This window comes from Corvus kubaryi, unplaced genomic scaffold (genome assembly GCF_017639235.1).
Source record: "Corvus kubaryi isolate FWS band 111438036 unplaced genomic scaffold, C.kubaryi_AGA036_p1.0 split1-37374, whole genome shotgun sequence".
NCBI lineage: Eukaryota > Metazoa > Chordata > Aves > Passeriformes > Corvidae > Corvus > Corvus kubaryi.
The window spans coordinates 22,115-47,158 of NW_024582079.1; the positions used below are offsets into that span (position 1 = coordinate 22,115).

At 45.3% G+C, this 25,044-nt stretch overlaps 2 protein-coding genes across 3 annotated transcripts in view; one reads left to right on the forward strand and one right to left on the reverse strand.

Annotated features, from left to right (window-relative positions):
- Positions 1-3,362, forward strand: LOC121657781 (protein Wnt-8c). The gene is made up of 6 exons (XM_042013869.1): positions 1-85; positions 177-210; positions 423-561; positions 1,480-1,605; positions 1,720-1,862; positions 2,802-3,362. The coding sequence occupies exons 1-6, from the start codon at positions 15-17 to the stop codon at positions 3,360-3,362; spliced, it is 1,074 nt and encodes a 357-aa protein (XP_041869803.1). The 5' UTR covers positions 1-14.
- Positions 1,889-25,044, reverse strand: part of LOC121657783 (nucleoside diphosphate kinase homolog 5-like) — a 27,848-nt gene continuing 4,692 nt past the window's right edge. The window contains exons 6-9 of one of the 2 annotated variants that reach the window (XM_042013875.1): positions 24,480-24,598; positions 15,465-15,521; positions 14,490-14,542; positions 1,889-3,575 (exon numbers count right to left, since the gene is read on the reverse strand). In XM_042013875.1, coding sequence (XP_041869809.1) covers positions 14,510-14,542; positions 15,465-15,521; positions 24,480-24,598 — 209 coding nt within the window. In that variant the 3' untranslated portion in view covers positions 1,889-3,575; positions 14,490-14,509. Of the gene's footprint in view, positions 3,576-14,489; positions 14,543-15,464; positions 15,522-21,862; positions 22,111-24,479; positions 24,599-25,044 lie in introns of those variants that run through there. The other variant, XM_042013876.1, reaches the window with a different exon arrangement.

Genomic DNA, 25,044 nt, shown 5'->3' on the forward strand with positions numbered 1-25,044 from the left:
TCCTTGTGACAGCCATGAAGAGAAGCACCCTCCTCATCCTCTCCATCACAGGGGTCTACAGTGCCATTCTCCACACAGCAGCATGGTAGGGTGGAAACAACTCAGTGGAAAGGGCATTTTTTAGGGATGCTCTTCAGCCTGTGGTAAGGTGACTCATTTTATTTTCTTTGTTTCAGGTCTGTGAATAACTTTCTGATGACAGGACCTAAGGTAATTAACATACGGACTGCCAGGAATTTAAATGGAGTGATTTTGTTTTGCAAATGGGAAATAGTACTTTCCAAGGAACCAGACTTCCCAGAGCATATCGGCTCCAAGTCCTGCCAAGTACAGAGGGAAAAGATTCGCAACCTGCTCATGTCTGTTTTCACTGATAAATGCTAAAACACGGTGGATTTTAACCCCGCTGTTTCCCATGCCAGGCTTACCTGACGTTCTCCAGCAGCGTGGCAGCCGGGGCGCACAGCGGGATGGAGGAATGCAAGTTCCAGTTCGGGTGGGAGCGCTGGAACTGCCCCGAGAGCGCCCTGCAGCTCTCTACCCACAACCGGCTCCGCAGCGGTGAGTGCACCTTCACCTGCCGGCACCGCTCCCTGCCCCGGGATGCTCTGGCTGCCAGCTGGGATGTGCTCTGGAGACAGCTGGTGCTGCTGCTTTAACTGACTGACGGAGAGGGGTTTCGTGTCCCAAAAATCACAACTGTTTTTCCTTTATCTGTATTAATTGATGTCATAAATATCACTAACATTTTCCGAGGGATCCCGGGCTCAGTCTTTCCCTCAGTGCTGCCTCATGGGTCTGCTCCTGCCACTTTGCGTGCAGCATCCCGGGGAGTGCAGTGCTAGAGACACCCGAGCTTCCAGTGCGGAGAAGCGCAGGAGAGGCAAAGGGAGAAACCAGAAATGTGTACTAAGAAACTGCCTTCATAAGAAAGCTGTGGATATATTTCAATATCATCTATTTCAACAGGCAAAAGTCTCCTTTTCCCCAGAGCAGCATCTCTATTTGAACCTGTTCAGAAAGCCAAAAAGGACTACACAGGAGTGTGGGTGCAGACAGCTGTTAGCACAGGTTCAAAGGATCAATGACTGTTTTCTCCAGCAGGCAAGATCAAAGCACAACATACCCCCAGGCAGGGAAGGAGAGAGATGAACCAAGCACTAGGTGAAGGGAGAAATAACTTGCCTTGGCCAGAGCAGGACTGTGGCATTGTCTTAAAATCCTACCCCGCCAAGAAGTTCCATCCCTTGTATTGACACCTGTATAATACTACACCAAATTGGTGTACCCTGTGATGCTGAAGCCTGAAAAGATCCAGTCATGAGCATTTAATTTCATTTCTGTAGCACCTTACCTTTTGAACAGAGCGCGTGGGTATTTTCTCCTTGCACCTTTGCAGGAGAAAGAATTTCATTGCTGATAATCCGGGACTGATGTCTACATTTGCATGTGACAGTATTTTTCCCCTCTCTCCCCCAGCTACCCGGGAAACCTCCTTTGTGCACGCCATCAGCTCGGCCGGGGTCATGTACACCCTCACCAGGAACTGCAGCCTGGGGGACTTCGAGAGCTGTGGCTGCGACGACTCCAGGAACGGCCGTGTCGGTGAGTGCCCTCCCAGGACAGACTGACCTCATCCCTCTGTCCCCACACGCAGCCCCACGGACTTCAGGGCAGAATCTGAGGCAGTTCTGTGCTTAGCCTGTGTCTGTCTTGCAGGTGGCCGAGGCTGGGTCTGGGGAGGATGCAGTGACAACGTGGAGTTTGGGGAGAAGGTTTCCAAGCTCTTTGTGGATGCCTTGGAAACAGGACACGATACCCGCGCGCTGATTAACCTGCACAACAATGAAGTTGGGAGACTTGTAAGTAATAATAATAATAATAATAATAATAATAATAATAATGTCTATATTGAAAACAAAATCTAGGCTGTTCAGGTCCCCATTTTCAGGCCCCTGTGACAATCCAGGCCCAGTAGTGGTTGCATGGGGGAAAAAACACAGCCAGAATCTGGCCTTGAACCTCAACACAGGGAATCCCAGTAAGAGTTGTTCCCACTTCCAGCTTTGGCAGCTGTGTAACGCAGTTAAGTGCTGGCACACACCACTTATCCAGAAATGCATGGGCTTTGTAGCCACCTCTAGGCTTGTCTGGTCTGCAAAACAAAGCCAGAGCCACCTTCCTTACTTTCTTGCAATATGCATTTCCAAGCTCTTTGGCCGGGAAGGCAGGTGTGAGCTGGCCCTGCTCACAAGCCAGCCAGACTCGTCCCAGCTCCTGCCTGGGCCATGGGAGCTCTCAGCATCTTGCCAAACCTCCTTGTCCGTAGAAACAAGGATGACAACACTTAACATACCTATCTCATAGGGTGTGTCAAGGCTTAATCTCACATAGATACCAGTGATTGGGACCTTATAAATACCAGAGGGAGATAGGCAGATAATATCTGTGAAGTGCTTGGCCTGGAGGAGATGCAGAGAGGTTGGGTATGATTATTCCAAAACAGTTTCACACATTTTGAATGAAACCTCTGAAAGAGATGATACGTTGGTGCTGCTGAGTGGCGTGAGAAGGGCATGACCTGACAAAGGCACTTCTTCCTGGCCTGGATTCTCCTGGAAGGGCTGGGAACAATAGTTTGTGCACACTTATTTCTGGGACAGATGTTTTCCAGGAACTAAGAGCATCAGCTCGTGTCAATCACACCGAGTACAAGCCACTTTTGATGCATTGTCCCCAAATTACAAGTGCTGTAGAGCCTGATTTTGAGATTTCCTAATTTCTTCACCTCTCCCATCAAGGCAGTGAAAGACACAATGAAGAGGGCCTGCAAGTGCCACGGGGTGTCGGGCAGCTGCAGCATCCAGACCTGCTGGCTGCAGCTCGCTGAATTCCGCGAGATCGGCAACTACCTGAAGATAAAATACGACCAAGCCCACAAGCTGGAGATGGACAAGAGGCGGGTGAGAGCCGGCAACAGCGCCGACAGCCGCGGGGCCACGGCAGAGACCTTCCACCACATCCACGCCTCGGAGCTCGTCTTCCTGGAGGACTCCCCCGACTACTGCACGAGGAACGCCAGCCTGGGCCACCACGGCACTGAGGGCCGCGAGTGCCTGCAGACCGGCAAGAACCTCTCGCAGTGGGAGAAGAGGAGCTGCCGGCGGCTCTGCACCGAGTGCGGCCTGCGGGTGGAGGAGAGGAGGACGGAGGTGGTGGCCAGCTGCAACTGCAAGTTCCACTGGTGCTGCACGGTGCGCTGTGAGCAGTGCCGGACACTGGTGGCCAAGCACTTCTGCACCCGCCGTGACTCTGCCGCCCCCAACCACATCAGGCAGAGGAACAGGGGCCACAGGAGATAGGGGAAGCTTTGGTGTCCTTACGCTGGGGAAGGAGCGTCCTGGGGTCCAGAGGGTTGAGTGCGCACCATGTGAGGTGATGGGGTCTCCTGTGGATGGATGCAGTGGGATCAGGAAGTGCAAGGCGCGGGCGCTGAGGGACCACGGTCCTTCTTGCTTCCATGTTTTTTCCTCAATATTTACCAGTAGCTTCCTTCTTCTTGGGAGTCACTTTACCTGTGTGTTGGACAGAGGGAGGAATTTCACGTTTTAGGTGGGCTCAACCCCTTGTGCCCCTGCCAGTGGGTCTGCCAATGCCAGCAGTGGGGCTCCAGCCCTGCAGCCAGAGGGGTGGGAACAGGTGCTGTGGCCAAAAGCGGGTCCAGCTGGGTGATCCCATCCCTGCAGCCCTAGGTCCCGGCCATTCGTGCACAGCAGCTGCTTGGCAGCATTTCTGGAGCAAAACTTATGCACTTTGTGAAGTGAGAGGAGGATTGGCAGTGTTGTGGTGTGTATTACCACAACTGCAGCCTTTTGAGGGCTTTGAAAAGTTTACAGCCAGTGTTTACATATTTCCCTCCCCCCTTTTTTTCTTCTCCTTTTTAATTTTGTGTTTTGGCACAAGAAGCCCTGCCCCAAATAGACAATAGCTTCATGTATTTGTACTGGATAAAATTAATCAGTGTACAGTTCCTTTACTTTTTTGTTTTTAATTAGCAGATAAGAATTCAGAATTCTTTATGCCTAATGTTGTTTATCAATAAATTGTATTATTGCTTAGCACAATCTGTTTTCACTATGTATTTTGAAGGTATCCTTTAAGAGTTAGATTTTGGACTGTATTTTGCAATAAACCACAATGAAAAGAATTGGCTTTTTCCTTTCTGGCTTCCTAGCAGTATGATTTTAGGTGCCAAATTGTCCTTTTCTGTGTAAAACCCAGCACTTCCACGAATTTCCTCATCATTAATCCAAAAGCCACCAAGGGCAGTGAATTTATTCTCCTGGATCTCAGTAAGTTGGCTCCAGCTTCCAGTCCCCGGAGGGTTGGCTTTAGTACCTATCACCGTAATCTCGCCCTTTCCAAGTGCTGAGTATGCGGACACAGCCTGGCTAAAGCTGATTTTGAAGCTCCCAAAGTCTCTTTAATTTGCCTCGACCCGACATCCCCCAGACAATGCAAGGCTGCCCCGCTTTGATGTGGAAAGCGTCACCATCGGCACTCACTGCAAATTTCTTGGAGGCACAAGAGGAACCCTTTGAACTGGAGCAGGAGAGAAAACTTGGGGACAGTTGTGAATGTGTCTGCTGGTTCCCTGCTGCTCCGGGTGCCAACAGCCCGGACCAGGTTGGGGGGGGGGGGGGCAGGAGGGAACAGCGCTGGCTGCAGCTGTCCCAGGGCAGGTCCTGCTCCTTGGAGTCAGAGCTGCTCCGGAGGGAGCCAGGGCTGTGCCATCACCTACACCCACGATGCAGGGCAAGGATGCTCGACCAGGTTTGCTCTCCAGCCAGGAGAGGAGGAGGAGAGACAAGTGTAAAAACCACCCTACAGCTCTGCCAGCACACTGCACCCCCATTGGAAATGCTGCAATGCTATTTTATCCAGGTCTCCCTATGGCTCCCCCTGTGTAAACACAGCCTCAACACACACGAGAGCCAGATCAGGGAGCTCAGCTTGCAAAACACACTTTTTGGAAGCACAGCTGACTTCCATGCATTTATTTTATGCAAAGTGGGTTTTATTAAAGCTGGAAGAGTGACACCATCAGTTAGGGGGGCTTTGCTGCCTTCAGGGTAGCTATTTCTATTAAGTTATCCTACCCAAACAAAAAAAACCCAAGATTTTTGCAGTGTTGCCACACAGCAGTTGCAACCGCCAAAAATTTAGGCTGAACTGGGAATGATAAAAACAGGCAAACAAAGGCACTTTCCTGCATCTCGAGCACTGGTTGATTTGTCTGCACAAATATTACCCCCAGGCTCTCTTTTTCTAATACCTGCTGTATTTGTTTGGGCTGTACTCTGGAGCCCCAGCAGCTGCAGGCACAGGGTACCACCAAAATCCCTCAAAATGAGGTTACAGAGAGCACAGGACAGTGCCCTGTTGATGTGCTCAGAGGAGGGAAACTATTTCACCAGGATAACTCCCAAGCACACATAGAGACCTTCCTGCTGTATACCAACAGCAGGTTAATAAACCACTCAGGTAAATCCTGGGAGACGAGGGCTGCCAGTGAATGGGTGGGACATGCTGTGTGTCATCTTACCCATTTCTCTGCAGCATCCTTCCAAACTAACATTCATGCAGAAAATAAGAAGAAAAAGGTTTGCAGGTGGCAACAGCACCAGACCAGACCTCTGTCCCACACTGGCTCCATCCCAGGGAAATAGGGGTGGAGAGGGAAGTAGAGATACCACTGCCAAGACCAATCCTTTTCCCACTGAGCCCTCCCCTGCCCACCGACTCAGCATTCATATCCACCCTGTTGTATTTAAATGCTGGAGATGAACTGTTCTTCCTTAAATTTCTCATCAAAGCCATTTACATTTCTGGTACCCAGACTCTCTAAGGCAATGAGTGAATTGTACCCAAAAACCAGAGACCAAATGCAAATTGAAGCAAAGTCAGGAGAAAGTTACACACCATCCCATGACACAGATTTCCATTCTTCCATTCTCTTTTTATACCTTGCAGAGACAATACTGAGACTGAACAAATACAAAAATAAACTCCATGGCTTAGAGTGGCACCTTGCCAGAGATATTACAGTCCTGGAGAAGCTGAAGTTTCCTCATCCTCCCCCTTGTTGCTTGGATACAAGAGTCATCAATTCTCACTACATTCAGTACAAAACAATGGAAATTCAGGATCGTCTTAATCCATCACAGCACTGTCAGGGAACCCTGACACCCCTGCCTGCTGCTGTGGTTTCTGTAATAACCCTCACAGAAATGCCATGGGCACAGAGGGGCACAGGGTAACAAATTCTGAGGATGCCACAGGACTGAGCTCATCATTTCAGCTGTGATTTTACCTGGGCAGCTTTTCTACTCCTGCAGAGCAGCTTTCAAAGTAAACATGAGCACACACAGCAGAGCACAGTCCTGTCACTGGCTGCTTTGTAAAGGGTCATTCTCCCACTGCAGCCAAAAAGCTTTTGTGGAGATTGGTGATGCCTTCAAACCTGCACGTGTTTGCTCATGATCACCCAAAGTCAGCTCCAACCCGGGGCACTGATCCCAAACACCTGTAACTCACTGCACACCTGGAGGAAGGGATGGGCTAGCTCTATAAAGCCTTGGGGAAGAATCTGACCACTGTCCCCCAGTAATAGCATTGTAAGAGTATTGATCCTAATTACAGTGAACAGCTAAAAATCTCAATCTGGGCCTGGTGCTGCATGAACTCAACCCAAAATCATGCTGTCTGTCTACAAGAGCTGTTAGCACTGCTTCTTCCCAGGAGCAGGGGCACTTCAGGCAGGGCTGTGGAGCCACTTGGACAGTTCTGGAGCAGCACCTTCCATTTTTACCAGCCACTGATATGGATAGAGCATCCTCTGTGATAAGAAATCTGTGGGACAGCAGTGGAATCAGCTCAAAATCACCATTGCCTTTGTGGAGGTTTAACACCAGTGTCCCAGCAGTGAATTTGTGCTTTTATTGTGGGAGAGGGATGGTTTACAGTCCATTTTCAGTGAGAAAGGGAAACACTCTCCAAATGATGAAATAATATAGGCTAGCTATAGTGTTACCACAGACCAGGGCAGGTTTATGTCAGAGGTACCTGCTCAACTAACAGAGGGTCAGAAGATCAGTGTCGGGGTGCTCATACCATGATAACAGCCCAGGCTAAGTCCACAAGCTTTCCCAGCCCTTCCCATCTAACCCAGGATCATCCCTGTCACTGTTTCACCAGCAGCCTCTTGGCCATGCTGTGCTGCTGTCCAGGTGCCCATCCCAGCACCCTCACTGGGGACAGCAACCACCAGTTTTCTTCTGGTTTCTCCTTCCCAGCAGGTGGAAATGCCCTCACAGCTTCATTCCCCTTCAGGCAGGAGCATGGGTATGACTCATGTGGCCTTGGCTGGGGTTGCCTCCCTCAGTGCATGGAGGAAGGTGAAGTTCAGGGGTGCAGGTGCCAGCCTGTATCAACAGAGACAGACAGCACGTCCTCAGGGCTGCCCAGCACACAGAGCCAGGCTGGGGCTGTGTTTGTGTGGGGGCTGAAGATGTCACCCAGCACAGGAACCGGACCTGTGCTGTTTCCTTTGCTCCCTCTCGCAGAAAAGAATGCAAGGATAGTCCGGCAGGGAATGCACACCATCATCGCCACCGTGTGCCTCCGCAGCCTCTCCCAGCAGGCTGGTGGGGACAGTTCTGCTCATCTGCCCCAAGCACCCTCTCCTCAACAGGTCACACTGTTGCACAGTGACCATCAGCAAGCAGGGAATTGAATTTATTTAATACACAAAGTGCAGGTTCTGCAGATGACTTTGCAAAGCAGTTTGGAGGTGGATGGATTTTGGCCTGGCACTGCTGCCTCCTGCCCCACTCCCACCCCAGCTGGGGGCTGTTCCCTTCCCCAAAGCCCCACCACAGCCCCCACTGCATCCTACCAGCATCCCTCCTTTCCCCCAGCCTGCTTCCCTTCAGCTGTTAAACTCCTTGCCTGCTGGATTACCTTTAATTTATGCCCCCAGTGCCCTTTCATGGATTATAATTCTGTATGAGATGTTTGTGCCGTATCCTCCCCCCGTATTAAAATGTCAGGAGTATATCCCCAGGCCATCCATCTTCAACACTTCCGCAAGGGCTTGGCAATTCTCTGACATGAATATTATGGCTCTCCATGCAGAGCCTCCATCACTCAAGCTGACAAGTGTTAGAATCTCCTCTCTTGAACAGGCTAAGTGACCTTTTCATATGCAGCGTAGATTCCCGGTCACGCTGCATCTGGTGCAGTGAAACCAGTGAGTGCCAGCAATTCCCTAAAGTCTTAAAAAACAAGTCACAGGTCCTTTTCGACTTGCAAAACCAACCCTTAGCATGACAAAGTTAAAGGGCCTGAATCAGTCCCTGGTTAGCTGCTGTTAGTGCCAGTCCCAGAGAGGAGGATGAAAAAGCATCCCTTCCATGCCTTCTGCGGGATTTATCAACAGGGATTTTCAGGGGAAGATGGGAGGATTTGGGTGTCTGGCTTGTTGGAGTATATAGGAAAGGGTTTTGTGACCAGTTAGTGACTTTAGTGACTTGACAACCTCAACTCTAGTCTTAAACAATATATATTTAAGTGAGGTGCTTAAAGTTAGATCTCCAAACCCCACCAGCCTGATTTTCAAAGCTACTGAACTCCTGGGCTTCCCACAGTTGTGTGCGGGAACTTCCCTCTACCTGTGCCTAGAGAGAAGCTGAAGGAGAAAACAACCTTTAAAGCTCCTTTCCAGCTCAGACTTCCCAGCTGTGCTGCCCTGGGGACACTCCAGTCCATGTTGCTCGACAGAAAGTGAATCCCCTGGAGCGTAACTGTGTGGTGATTCAAGTTAAATCCCTCCTACAAAATTCACACGTTACCCCAAGTCTTTGGCTAAAGTGGTGCCTAATTTTTTTTCTTCTCTAGAGGGCAAAGGGACTTTCAGAGCAACTTCGCCACCTTCCCCCTACAGAGGGACTGGTGCTGGCTCATTACCAGCACAGAGCAACAAAAACTTGTTAACACCTTTTCGGCTCCCTCTTAATAAAGTCAGGGCAATTAACAGCTTCACTATTTACAAAACAAATCCTCTTTGCAACACCTGAGAAAAAGAGTTACAAGTGTTTCCCAAACATTTCTCAGCTGGGGAGGACACCTACAATAACTGTCTGCTGGGATGTGCTGCATCTGCTTTCCCTGGCTGGAGAGTCCATGCTTCCCACGGAATGCTGCATACTCAGTATTAATTCATACTGCACTTCCATCCAGGAGTCCCGATCAAGCACAGGTCTACTGGGAAAGGTTCTTATCCAAAGGTTTCTCCAAGGAGAAAGGTGTACAGGGAGCCAGGGTGTCAATTTATTGCCCACTTGCTGGTCCATATTTCTGGTATGGCCACATGGTACAAGAGGTGGGCATAGAGCAGGTTGGTCCCCTCCAGAAATGCCCCCAGGGATGGCTGGGAGGGAGTTGGTAATGTACAGCATATTTACCTCTGCAGAGGGATTCACAAGCTCCCCCACCTCTCTTTCTGGTTCCCTGCTCTCTCCTAGGATACAATCCATGCCCCCCACTTTGCAAATCACTGCCCTGGCTTACAGTGCAGTAAATTCCCCCTTTTCAAACAAGCCCCAAGGAGCTGAGCCATATAACAGAAGATTGATGGATTAGAGAAAATCAAATAAATGTAACTTGCAATGTGCTTTCAAAATTAATTCCTTCCTTCTCTTTTGCTCTCCCATCCCGCTCTCCCTTTTCCAAACACACAGAGTGTCTCATATTTTATGAACAAGAAAGATGAGGTGCTCCCTAATTAAACTATTATTTATGTGTAAAGATAGCTGCTGGGACAGTTTCACACAAGAGCTCTCCCAGACAAAGTGGACTTGGTCCAAACACTTCTGGAGATTAGAAAAGACCCTTTTAAAGTGTGCACCAGGTCTTGGACCCAAGCTCATCCCTCCCAGAGGGTCTGAAATGCAGAGAAGAAAGGAGAGGGAGTTGGTGGTAACTCCAAGTGCAGTAAGGAGCAGAGATAGCCACAGCTAAGAAATGTTCACCAAATGCAGTCAGGATGCAAAGATGAGTTGCAGTCATGTGGAACAGAGTGAGTCAGAGACAGAAAATGAAAGAGAGTAAGTCTAAATCTGTCATAGAATGGGATTGTGGAGCTTTACAAGCAGTAGGACATGATGGGAAATAGAGAGGGAGATCTCAAGAAGTATTTTAGGTATTCTTTTTCTTTCTCTCTCTATTCTTTCTTCAGTGTCCCATGCAACATTAATTGAAGCCCCTTGTGGGCACAGCCAGGAGAGAATAGCTCGTCAGGGGACATGTGAGCACAGAGCCTGGACAGTAAACGGCCCTTCATTTCCTCCTCTGATGCTTTCAACAGCACATGGGATGCCATAAAAGATGATAATGACGAGGTCAGTGGAAAGACTGTAAAACAGTGGGGAGGGGCACAAGGGTTACTTCACTTGGGCTCAAACTCGGGCCATGCATGGACTGAGTTTGCTGGTTGTAAGCTCTGCTTGGGACCATGGCTGCACTCCCTGTCCCACCCGGCCTGGGTGCCAGCACTCAAACTGGACTGTGATGAGGTTCCTGGTTTGAAATGCTGGGTTGTGATGTCAGGGAGACTCTTTATTGACTCAGATCAAGCCTGGACACAGGCAAGGGTGAGAAGTTTCTCACATTTCTTCTCAATTCCACAGGGTTTTCTAACTCACACAGCTGTGGCTCCTGGCCTGACACTTCTAGGGGATCATCCATCAAGACTAGAGTCAGCAGTTTTAAACACAGTAATTTCTATTTCTCTCCCTGTTGCCCAGTGCCTTGAAGCTAAACCTACTCTGGCCCAGCTCTTCATTCCCACTCCTGCCAGGCAGAGACTTCTGCTGGCTGGCTGCCATCAGCTGTGGTAGGGACAAGGCACCTCCTCCCTATCTCTAAGTGGATTTTGAAGCCAATGAGCAAGAGAATAATTAAATTAACTCAGTCCTGAATACCTCCCGAGGTGCCAAGCATTCCCAGCATTACAGCTGCACCACAGGTGTCTGGAGAGCAGGTAATTCCAGCCAGGCGCAGGCTGCAAATGTGGCTCCTGGGGACATCTCTGCTGGCACAGGAGCACCAGCCAGTCCTGGACAGGAGGAAGAGATTCTCAGGATGGCTTTGCTCGAGTCACTTGAGTCCAGAAGTAAGACAGCTACATTTATGCTTTGATGTGCTTGAGTTAATAAGATTTATCCCAGGGCAAACACAGTTGTGCTTCCCAGCCTGGACTACTTTACTCTCCTGTTTCTTTCTTGTCCCATGGGCTTTCCCCTGCAGGGTGTCAGGGCTGTCATCTCAGGTCTCAGCCTCTGTTTTACCAAACAACCTGCTATTTAAATTCCCCGAGAAACATCTATATGCTTTTGACTATGGCACATTGATTTCTTTCTCTCATCTGCTACAGGCCATGAGACTTGAATCTCGATTTGAGACATTCCCTGATTCAGGAATAATCAGGTCATAGCCTGCACTCAGCTCCAGCTCCAAGGTGTGCATGGGGAGCCTGCCCTGGCTCTGGCCAGGGTGGAGGCAGGGCAGAGGACATCCCCACTGCAGAGCTTTATCTCCCCCATCACCAGAGAGCTCACAAATCACTGTCCAGTCCCTTTCAAGCAGTTGGGAGCATTAAATTGTACCTCTTGTATCCAGACACCATCCAATCTCCCAGGACCAGGCCAGGTACATTGATAAGGAGATAGTGTAAATGGTCAAACAGGATGGAGCCAAAATTCACAATTTCCTGTGTTTTAACTTAGCAAGTGCCATATCAACAGGAGAGTCTTTTTTGGATTATCTCCCATTCCAAAGGGGGCTGTTGTGGCCAAGGAGCTGCCACTGTACTGCTTCAGTGTAGAGGATTTCTGGTTTCCTGTGACACTAAGTACAGGGTGCTCTGTACATTTTCAGCACAAATTTAATTACAGCTATGATCCAATAAATATTTGGGAAGAGTAACAAATAGTGCTACAAAGAGAACAGAGTGGCAGTCAGCTCCTTCCAACTCCTCAGTTTTAAACCCCAGATGGTCTCAGGGGCACTTCCACTCTCTCTGTTCTGAGCAGAAGATATAATTAATTTCCACATCACCCTGATTTGTTCAGTATCAAATAAACTATCCTGCCTCCTAACCAAGCTAACCACTGGCAAACCCCTTCAGCTCATTCTCTTGGCTGTAAGCAGACACTGACCTCATCCCATGGAACTATTTTCCTGGAGATGACTTGGGGCACTAAAAATGCAGCTACATCTTCATAGGTTATTAAATCCACATGTGAAAATAAACTCATATATCATCTCATGCATGTGGTTTAGCTTCCTTTCAAGAAGATATAAGTGTACTAGAGCATCCCATTAAAGCAATTTACATATCTTGCTTTATTTTCCCAGACAGGAGATTTCTTCCTTGGTGATTACTGGCTTTTGGGAAAACATATCAACTAAGGAGTCATGGAATAACAGAATTGACCTTCAGGTGCTACCCCTCGAACAAATACCACCCTGACCTGTGTTTTGAAGGATGGCTGACTTTTTGTACAGGCTCCTTCAACCTCAAACACTTCTTTTCAAAGCCACATGGTGACATCAAGATCCAGAGGCTGGAAAAACGAAAGCAGAAAGCAGCAAAGCTCTGCTGAGATGAGCTCCACAAGCACTCAAGTGCCAGAGACAGGCAGAGAGCAATGGGACATTGCATCTCCTGCTCACCCATGGCACCAGTGTGCAGCTCCTTTTGTGAGGGACCAAAGACAAAATCTCATTTTCTGAGACACTGGGGCAGACACTTCTCTGCTACCTGAAAGACATGAACTCTCGAGACAGCTAAATAAATGAAACCAGAAAAGATCATTAGAGAAAAAACCAACCAGAATCCTTTAAAAAAGGTTTGGATGTGCTAGTCATCCTTCTTAATTCCAGCTGTGTCCTTGTCACCATGGACATGTTGGCTTTCACCCTGCTTCTCAAAGGTTTGACTGCTAATCCACCCACCAGTCCTTGAGGAATACACCCCCTGGAGACATCACCTGGGTTAGAATAGTCCTCACTTCTCAACAACAGCACTTTATGGCCCTGGCTGCCTCTGATACGGCATGTTTTCCATTGCACTGTGACAAATTACAAATTACTTAAAAACACTCCTTCCACATTAATCATGTAAGAGGAACAAAGTACTTTGTGCCAACATTCTGACACTTGCCCTGGAGAGCCCTTTTCTCCTGGAGAGGGGAGCCCATCGGTTTGCCAGAGCAAGATAATCAAAGCACGATCATCACATCAGGCTTGGACGTCTCAAGGAGGGATGCATAAGAGAAGGTTGTAAGAAAAGAAGCAAATTTATGCTTCCTGCAATGATGAAGACAAATTTATTGATTGGACCTGAAGGGATGTAAGGAAAAAGGTCTCTTTTCTGTAGAGCAAACCATTAGAACTAAAAACTTCCCATTTCTTCTCTCATCTCCCAGAGCCCTGCTAACATAGCTGAATGGGTTAATTGTGACTCATCTTATTATTTCTTCCAAAGAAAAGATCCAAAAAGTTACTGCATTCCCCTTAGATATCTGCACCTCCTGCTGTGGCCTGAACTTAAGACACCAGAGGAGCTGCAATTTTAGCTGCACTGGAATGTTTTGGTTTTCCCTTGCAAAACAGCCCCATCTCTCCAAGTGTGAATGTGCTTCAGTTACCTAAACATACTTGAGAGGGGCAAAAAGAAAGGAAATTTCCATTTTTTATACTTAACTGAAGAATTCCCATTGTTGTTGAAAGCAAACAGAAAAGGGCATGCCTCAACATGTTCCCTTGGCACTATGGACCAAGGGAAGACAAAACTTTTAGAAGACGATTTTTTTCTATAAAAAATAAGCAAATTCCCATCAGTAATGTCTCGCCTCTGGACCAGTGTGCAAATCCTACAGCCTCCATGGGCAGAAACAGTTTAACATTACACATGTGGGCACATAAAAGACACATTGTATTTCTGGAAAACTCCCCTGGCACCAGACACAGCTATTTCACATCCATGGGTGGGTTGGCACACACAAGTGGTGAAAATTATTCTGTATTTAAACTTTCTCAACCATAAGGAAGAAAACCTGCAGCAGAATTGTAAATTAATACTAGGTGACAATGAAACTATTAATTTTCATTGGAACTGGACATATAAATAAATAAAGATCCAATTTCTTGTCAGTACAAGGGAGTGAAAATCAAAAGCTGCCAGCTTATACTGTCAGGATGCTACAATCTCAGGTCATACCCAAATTGATATAATCTGTGAATTAGAATTCACCTCAGTAGAATTATACCAGATTATAGTACCTAAGGACATGGCCAAGCATCATCTTCTGCAGCAAATCTCTAAAAGCACATATAAAATTGTTCAACTTAAAAATATACTTTACCTTGCACCTTTTCCTTCATGTCAGCTGATGAAAGTCACATCAACTGTTTGTACCTAGAAAGAAATCCAACAGTTAGAGCAGAATAAAAACAGCTACAAATTTTAATTGTCTGTCAGCCTTTGCTCTCTGTGCCCAGGCCAGTCCTTCTGCACATACCTGCAATCATGGCTGAGCTGAAAGGAGCTCAGTCAGAATATTTGAAAGATGGATGTCCTGGTTTAGGGATAGGGAAACATTTCATTTCTGTGTTGCTGGAACAGAGGAAGACAAAGCAGAGGATCACACATGTCCTCATTTGGCCTTTTCTCTACCTGTTCTGTTTCACAGCTCTAAACACAGTGTCAGTGAACACCGTGTGATTTCCCTTGGATCATCACCTTCGGTGGCTGCAGACAACAATGCAGAACAGAAAACAGAACAGTTGAAGGTGCTGCTGGAGCAGAGAAGCATGGAACCTCCCAGCCACACTCATCTGTACCCTGGAAAGGAACAACTCCCACCTAGGAGTTGTGCTCCAAACCTGCTACTTCCATACACAACTTCAGAGCTGTGCCAGCTCTGTTTGTTTCCACTTCCAGAGATGAAAGAAAACTGGCTACTAATTTTTGACCATTGCTTTCAGAAGTCCAGAAGTCATTAACAGACTTGCAACAGTGTTACCACAGTGATAGCAACTATCTTCATTAAAACCTCATACCACACCTCATACTACACATATCCAAGTAGAAAAGCCTCCAAAGAAATTATTCAAAACGTGAGATGCCAAGAGATCCAAGCACCAAACCACTGGCAGACCATGAGAACACAGGTGTTAAGCTCCCCACTCCTCCCTACAAGTAGGTACTTACATAGTGCACATGCAGTAACCTTGTTACTTGTGCATTTGCACATATTTTCCATGATTCTGTGATTCTAGATCCTGCTGCTGCTCCAAGGAAGGACCCAAGGAGTCTCTTCACTTGTCCATTTCCTTACCTTCACACTTGTAGCACCTGTGTACTGCCAGTTCCTTTGTACATCATTGCCCATCCACTGAGGAGAGATATTATAAAGAAATCAGATATCATTATTAAAACCATGTTTATGGATGACTTGAAATTGTTCATTCCAGGAATTCCATATAGTCGTAAAAAGGAACATTTTGCATAGAGACAGAACAACTGGTAAAGATACATCATGGCTGCTTTGTGCTGTGGTGGCAGCCTTTGCCATGGGTAATGACTAATTAACATCAATAATAACACTAAGTTTGGAGAATGCCTCAGCACTGCGTCAGCACTCAGGTAAGGCAATGTTTTATTGCAGCTCATTAAAGGGAAAAAAAAAAGCAATAAAAAGCTTAAGAAACATCACAGATCCTGACTACATGAAGCTAATAAACAGTATGATAAACTATCATTTACATGAATAAGAAAAGGAATGGACATTTCATTTCCTATGCCTTTGTTGCTCCCATTCAGTTGCACTGATGGGGCTGTTTGGGGAAGCCCCACAGTGCCTGTTTACAAGAGAACTTTGCAAAACAAAGACAGTCACGGTCAAAACTTTGCTGGTCAATTCAGTATATTTACATGGAAGAGCTTCGAAGAAAACAAGTGTTCTGAAATACCCTCATGGGATAGTTCAGCTGGAAGTGGTAAGTAGCAGGGAAGGATCTCATGGCTATCTAGATGTGTGGTGGCCGCAGAAAAAGCATCTGGTTTTCAAACAGAGGTTTGATCAAACGTTCCTCATCCAGGCAAAAATACCATTGCACAACTCCCTGAGCAAAATGGCAACTGCCAAAGTGTTCTGCATGCAAGGAACAGCATTGTCCAAGTCTGGTTCCTGAGAAATCAGGCACAAGCTCTTTGCTTTCCATAAATGTGGAAAATGTGCCATGCAACACTTGATAATACATTTCAGATGCACCCAGAAAAAAATCCCATTTTCTTTCTTTTAACTAACAGAATGGAATTGCTCCAGATTTACAATGAAGCAACCTAAAAGCACAGTTGGAGCCACTGTTTTTAAGAAGACCTTGTTATGCCATAACTTTTCACAGTTCAGTTGCTAAATTACACATTATAAAAATAAGTGCAATTGAGAGACTGTGTTAATCTCAGAAGTTTAAACATTGCTCTGTAATGACTGCTTTATAGTGGCCCATAGTAAAGTGCTTTATGGGGCGTGCAGGAGATTTGTCTGCACGTGTCCGTTAAACACTCCTGGGAATTTTGTCACACAGAGAGAGACGAGGCCTGACATAAAACTAAACACGGGCAGAACACTGCCTCATTCACCCAGCACCAGGAATGCCACCCAGTAAGAAAACACTTTACAACACCTAAGAGAGATAAGAACCACCAGCCATCGGAGCAATAAGATGTTGCTTTTGGAAATGCAGGATTTCCTAACCTGAAAATCGGCGCAGATTCTGGAAGCACAACAAAAACACAACTGTCCCCTAGCAAGGAGATGAGAGCTTAATCATTGATTATAAAGAAATAATAAAGAAGCATGGGTGGTTTGTAGAGTAGTTTCCTAAAGACAAGAGTAGAGCCAAATTAGGTTCTTGCACATAAAAATTCCCTGGAATTTAGGGTGAGTTCATCCGTGACTCCTTGCTCAGGCAGTCTGCAACTGACAGACTGCACCCAGCTGCCTTTTCTCTCTGGCCAAACAGGATCCATCCAGGTTGACTCAGACCCCAGGTGAAAAGACTTTCCAATAAATTAAATGTGATGGTAACAAAGTTGCAGACATGGTACCAGAGTTGTGTTTTGGCTTTATTTTTTAATAATCATGCTTCAGAATAGCACCACAGCCAAGCGAGATGAGCCAGTCAGGGGTTCTCAGGGGACAAAACTTGATGCCATACAAGACAAATATAAGCACACCCAGCAAGGCACTACATGAAGATCTTTGTGCGAAAGCATCACCTCCCTCAGCCCTAAAACACTCACGAGCAGTGAACTGAATCTCAATCCTTCAGTGTTACCATTATTAGAGTATCATTCACCCACTTGTCTGCAAACTGCCTTCTTCTCCCACCAACTGCTCTGCCTCACAACAATACCTCATTTCTGGCTCAGAAGACCAACAAAAAGCTCTCCCCTGAGCTTTGGCAGTGTCCCCATGATCACTTGGCAGGAGGCAGCATGACAATGATTTGACAGGCATCTTCCCAAGGAGACTCTACACATCAGTCACACTGCTGACACACTCCACACCCAGAGGAGGTCATCCACACCAGGGGAGATTTCTAGGTGCAGGCAGCTGCTCTTGATTGACCATCCTAAAGCAGCAGGTTTTCCTGTTTCACTAACAGCAGAACCAGGAAGTACCTATTTGCTGTGATGATCCTGGTGACACTGCCATGCTGGTATGAGCCAAGTCTGCTTTAGTAAAGCAAAGCAGCAGGTAATGAGTAGAGAGGACTGAAGTCCTATTCCTAGTCCAAGGACAAATCTATTAAAAGGAAATAGTACTACAAAAACAATTGTAAGTTATCTTTTTATGATGTGCAAAGAGTCTTTCCAACAAAATAGAAATAATTTCTCTTCTGATTTTGTTTTTTTAAAGAAAATTGAACAACCATAATATTTTCAGAGAATGAGCTGTTGTTGGGTACCACCAAGAATGGCCAACATTTACTGTGCAGAATAACACAAATTATCTTGATCTGACTACTCTGACTGAATGAATTAACACTGACACTCATCAACTGTTGTTTAAAGGATGGTCAAGATTAATAGCTAAATGAAGGAAGAAACACAAATCTGCTCCTTTTCCTACATGAGAAAAGCAGGAATTTGCAAATCTTCATGAAACAATCTTCAATCTCCTGAATGACAGTCCCAAGCTCTGACCAGTGACTCATTTCTGAAGCTGGGCATGCTGGAATGCTCTGACAGATGCAGACAATGGGAAACTGCCTTCGACTGAGGCTTCTGCCATCTTTAAAGTATGTCCAAGGTTCGTGGCAGTTTAACTGTTCCTGAAGATAATAACTCCCTTGTGAGACAGGAAGGCTGAACAATCACATACTTCAAGACTAGCTCAGTCTGTACAGTTCCAAGAACAACTTCCAGTGCAGGTGATAGCAAGCATATGATAAGCAAAGTTCCAGGAGGAACTCTGTTGAAAAAATAGAATTATGTGAAACAGATTGAACTGCTCATTTTATGGACATAGCTCTATTCCACCACTTAGGCAGTAAACTAAAATGGACTCCTTCAAAGTTAAAAATGCCCAATAAAACTCAATAGGCAAGGTAATCATTTTGACTTGACAGAGGGAGAGGACAGATTACTCGTCCTTGCTGACATTGACATCTTTCAGTTAATCTGGCTTTTTTCCCCAAAGCTACACTTTCTGTGCTATGGAATCATAATCCTGGCCAAGCCTGTACCACTCTGGGCTAAATAAAAACCTAAAGACCATAAGAAATGTAGCAGCACATGCTCCAACAGCCTCTCCCATGGTGTCACAGCTCCCCCACGGGACCAGGCTGCTGGGCCATTTCACATTCCCAGGACTGATCCTCTGCCCACATCCTATTTATTAATGCAGGTTCCTCAGGGTCTCAGCTGTGAGATCTGCTCGATCAGTACTTGTCCTAGGTGTAGGGATACAGTGAGTCAGGACAGCACCCGTGGGATAAAGTCAACTTCTCTCTTTCCACCTTTACCTTAGGAAAATGGAAGCAAACACCAGTCAGCAACTGAAGGTGTTAGCTCCAACATCAGAGGATAATTCCATGACAGATGAACACCTGAATGACTGAGAGTCTATATGATGTGGGTGATAAAGGTGACATTTGCAACATCAGCTGGCTTTGTCCTTTCTCCTGCCCCCCGGATAAGGATCCACCTACTCTCATCCAACAGAATGCAGCTCTGGCACAAAAGCAAAACCTAAAACTCCAGCAGTAACATAAAGGATGTATTTATTGTCAAGCAGTAGGACATCAAAATAAGCAAGCAAATATCATACTAACAAACAAAATGCAGGCGAATGCCTTGTGAATTCACCGGATTTTAGTTTCTGAATTTTCAGAGTTTTTCAGGTGTTTTCAGAAAACAGAAATTCTTATTTGGCTGACAGGAAAACACAAAGCACAACCGTCCATCAGACACATATGGGGACAATAATTATAGGCAAAATAAACTGGTTGTAAACAGATCTGTTTACTGTATTTCTAACCACCTCATGCTTTTACTCTTCAATATTTGAGGGTTTGGGCTTTCTTTTTTTCCTTATCTTAGAAGTCCCAAGATTTTTAGGTCTTGGTACTATAGGGACCAGTTTCTAAATGCTTATTATCTGGGCTGGCAATAGTCGTTTGTTCCACTGAGAGGATAAAAAATTCACTTAAACAAAGTTTGATGTTACGGACAAATGACTTCTGTTTCTCATAATTACTCAAATTGAGGAAGCAAGTTTTTTCATGAAACAAATTATGAAATTGCTTATTTAGTATTAGTCAAGCATACTCATATTTCAGAGTTATGAAAACTACAGTCTTCTTCATTCTAGCCAGTCAAACCAAAAGATACAAAGCTTGAAGTTAACAGCATAAGTCCAGCTCTTTGAAGAAAATTAAAAAGCCCTACATCCCAAAAAACAGTTTAGTTACTTCATAAAAGGCAATAGCATGGCATTAACCTGTTGCCTGTCAAGAGCACTCTCTTGAAATTCTTCAACAGAACACATGGAAGTTTGAGGAAAACAACAGAGATTTAGGAGCAGGAGAACACAGAAAACACTCTTAAGGTAAGCTGTTCCAATTAAGCACCTTTCCTGCTGTTGTGGTTTGACACTGGCCCAGCGCCAGGCACCCATGAGAGTGGCTCGCTCACCCTCCCCTGCCACAGCTGGGCAGAGGAGGGAAAAAGAAAAAAATTAACAAGTGCTTCATGAGTGAGATAAGGACCGGGAGAAACACTTCAGGAGCGAAACAGGCTCAACTTAAGTTGCGAAGTGAATTTATTACTAACAGAATCAGAGGAGGATAATGAGAAGTAAAATAAGCCCCTAGAACACCTTCCCCCCCCCCAGCCCCTCCCTCCTTCCCACCGACAGCGCAGGGAGACAGGGCATGAGGGTTTGGTCAGTCCATCACCGAGATTTCCCTCTGCTGCTCCGGGAGAGGAATCTTCCTCTGCGAGGCCGTGGGGTCCCTCTCACGGGAGACAGTTCTCCCTGAACTTCCCTGGCGTGGGTCCACCCCCACAAGCAGCAGCCACACCGCCCCTGCTGCAGCCTGAGCCCCTCCCACGGGCACACAGCCCTCCCAAAACTGCTGTGCCGTGGCTCTCTCTTTCCACAGGGTCCAGTGCTCCAAGGACAGGCTGCTCCAGCCTGGAAGCAGGGCCCTCTCTCTCCACCGGGACTCCCACTGGAACACAGCCTCCTCCAGGCATCCACCTGCTCCGGCACGGGCACCTCCCCATGGGCTGTGGGTGGATCTCTGCATCCCCCGTGGATTCCCATGGGCTGCAGGGGCACAGCTGCTTCACCATGGTCATCACAACAACCTGCAGAGGAACCTCGGCTCCGGTGCCTGGAGCACCTCCTGCCCCTCCTTCTTCACTGATGTTGGTTGTCACCATGTCATTTTCCCTCACATGTTCTCACCTCCTCCTCTTCTCTGACTAGAATCCCAAAATCTTTTGACTTTGTTTTGATTTTCTTCTTAAATATGTCATCACAGAGGCATTACCAACCTCTCTCATTGGCCCAGTTTTGGCCAGCAGCATGTCCATTTTCAGCGCCATCAGCCATTGGCTCTGCCAGACATGGTGGGAAGCTTCCAGCAGCTTCCTCACAAGAGCCATCTTTGTGGTCCCCTGCTACCCAAAACCAGGCCGTGCCAAACCAATACACTTGCAAAAAAATGTTGGAAGACAACCTCAGTCCTTGACTAAAATACATATTCCTGTTATTTTTAGTCACTGAGCCTTTTGCCACCAAGATGGGAAAGGTGCATTCAATGTACCTTCAAATAAGTCCTTCAAATTACATTCTGACATCTGGGTGATGTAATCAGCAATTAAAATTCCGAAGTTGCTAATATGCCTCCAGTATTTGTTTTCTACATTATATCCAAGTACCTCCCTTCATAACTGAATTTATGCTAAAAAATTGCTGAAACACGACCCTTGACTTCACAAAGGACAGGCCAGGTGGATGTCCTTTGGGAATCCACACTGCTGTAAATGATTTTGTTCTCTCACACAGACAAACCAAGAAAAATGGGGAAAATAGCAGTAAGTCACACCCACTAAGAACATTGTCTTTTTCTCATCACCCAATGCCATAAATTTACTGTGTAATTCTGCATTCATTTTGTCAGTAGAGAAAGTACTAGAACCAATACATCCTGTGTATTAAGTGTAAGGTTATTTATCCCATGAAGACACAAGCAGTTATGACAAACGCATTTACTTTAGATAGTATTGGTTATACAGTCAAAGGACACACTGAAAATGACAATATACATCTGTAACTTGGAATGCTTGAGATGGTTTGTTTGGTTTCCACCAAGCTCTCACCCCCGATGCTCTTCCTAAGAGATGTGATATTGTAGTTTAGGTTTATTAGGATTGTGTTCAATCAGCCAGTCAGCAAGCCAAATCTGTGAACAAAAAACCCAAAACCCAAATGTTTTCAGCTTTCTGTTGTTTTCTATTAAGTGTATAGAAGCGTATTAAAAGCATTATTTGAAACCTCTGGTACAGATACTCTCCTACTGTGCTGCAAAATTAAGACCTTTCAGAAAAAAATGGACATGCAGATGACCTGTTTTTTAAAAATGTTCTTTTAAATCTTCAGTTTATATTGCTTTTGAACAATTCACACTGACCTTTAGAAGACAACTTGTCCTGGCAATGTTTATCTTTGTGAAAGTATAAGACCATTTGAGCCATACTTCAAATAATTCAGCCATCTCTGTTTCGGAATGCGGCTGCACAGTATTCCTAAAACTGCTTAATGAAATATTACTGCTGACAACACTTACAGATATTTCATCTAGTAATCATTCATTCAGAGTGCCAGCCTTCTGCACTGAAATCACCTTACAGTACCTAAAACTTAAAACCAAAATATGGTTGCTTTTTAAAATTCATCTTGCAAGTTTTCCAGCACGTTGTACTTAAACGAGAATGCAGGAGGCAGGAATGCCTTGAGTCCTAATTCCATCTGCCAGTCTGGGCCTGGCCTTAGGCAAAAACCTTTTGCCTTGATTTCTCCACTTGTAAAGCAAAGTTTTTAACACATCCTTATTTACTTCACAAGGCTGTTGACGATTAGTTTCTGGAATGCTGAGTACAACAAACTTCATACCACACTGTGAAAAAATGACAGAACAGCAGACAGGGAAGGTAAGCAACACCCTCCTTTTACTACCACGTACAAAAAGGGTGGTTTGCAAAGGGAGAGCCAAGCAGAGCACTAGGACAGGTAAAGTCAGCAACAGCAGGACAGTACTAAGAACCTAAGACAAAAATGGAAAACAAACAAACAAAATATGCCAAAACACAAAGCCCCTTAGAAAAAACTGCTTTAGGAAAAAGAAATCCTCAAATCATTTGAGCTCAAATAAATTTATCTTGTATTACCTAAGGAACTGGCTCAGACAGCCTCTGTGCTGACAGCAAATATTTCTGAGTGTACAGACACTTTCTGATGCCATTTCCAAAAGCAAAGAAAAGAAGAAAAGAAAAAGATACTGGAAAAAACAAAACATTCCAACAGTCTCGCTGTAAGCCACCTAGCAGATAACAAACAAAAAGCAATAGGCAATATCTATTTCTGAAGCAGTATGAAATCAACATTATTTTCCTTCTGTTACAAGGTCACAGACATTATGGACAACAAAGAAGGTAGCAATAGACTGTTTTTAGCAAAGCAAACAGACTGTTTTTAGCAAAACTACTGGCACTGCTTAATACAGCTTTCTTACAAGCAAGGAAGGAAGGCATTGTCTCCATGAAGTTACTATCAGATACCTCATAACTGATTAGAAAATTGTGCTAAGAATGCAGATTAACCGGAAGCCAAAACAATGAGCAAGAGAGATGGGACTTGTAACAAAAAAAAAATTCAAAAAAAAGTATTTAATATAGTAAAGAGGTGACTGAAGAGAAAGAAAATGGGAATATTCTTCAAATATGCAATAGGTTGCTGCAAAAAAAAAAAGGAGATATTACATTGTCTCCAATGTCTTCTGGGGATAGTAAAAGGGAAAAAAAAAAAGGTAATGGGCTTAAAATTGGAGCCAGGAGATTTAGGCTATCTTTTAGTGAAAGCTTTTAACAAGTATAATTAAGTACTGAAACAGATTGCCTGGGGAGACTGTAGATTCGCCATCATTTGGAGTGCTACACCACAGGCCAGACACATTTGTTAGGAACAGATACAATTGGTTTGGCCTTTGGGCACAGGAATGGACTTCATCTCTGTTTTCTAGATTTCTATGGTAACAGTGCCAGACACAGATAAAGTAGAGGTTATAAAGCTGGAACAATCAAAGTACCTTAAATGTGGCCTCATGTATATCACATAGTTTATAGGAACACCCCAAGTGAGTTTTAAGGCTTTTTTTTCTGAAAAGCATACTTTAGAAAAATGCAATGATTATAAAGCTGATAATGATGTAAAATCCACCACAACTGCCAGCAAGTTGTCACATGAATTAATTATCTGCATGCTTAAAGAAGTACTAGTGCGAATGACTGGAGCTTTAAGAACACAAAGACATATTTACCATGTTTTTCCACACATAAGAAAATTGATTTTGTTTAGGGACTTAAAACACAACCTTGTTTTATCTCTAACAAACAAATCAACTTCTTGAAACCAAATGTTATTTGAGTAGCTCATTAGCTGACAGCTAAAACAGCACAGCTCTTCACCAACAGAGTAGCTCTACAAACAGGGACTTTACTAACACCAAGTAACTGCATCCCAAAGCTGACAGCAGTGCTGGGACACTGCACATACCATGGGGTCTGCTGGCTTCTCTTTGCACAGGGCAGTGAGCCCAGCCAGCAGCGTGGGCTTCACATACAGGTTCAGGTAATCCCGAGCTCTTTGTCCAGTCGGAACAGGCTCCAAGATTGCTGCAAGGAGGAATCAGAGGTGTTAGAAAACAGCCTCTAGAGTGATTAAACCCAGCATTCTTTCAAAGGTTGTTTATATGTGAGCTGCTCTTTTCCTTAATAAGTTAATAATACATCATGGGTTTTATAGCTTCTCCCACAACAAACTGCAAAGAAACTCCCTAAACTTCTTCACAATGTCCCTGAGGTAATTTTACTAACTATAGTCTATTATGAAAAGGGAGAAAATCAGATCATCTGGGGAAAACCTTTATCCTTGAAGATGCATTTGGGGCAGAAGAGAAACAATATATCCCATGTTTAGCACTTCCTTCTTGCAGTGTGAAGCTGGATTCTGAAACCCTAAAAACCTCACCTTTAGTCTTACTTTGTTTGTCAGGGTGAGGAGAATAGACATGGTTTACACAATGGGTAAGGTTTTTATGGAACTGAAACATCTTTTATTA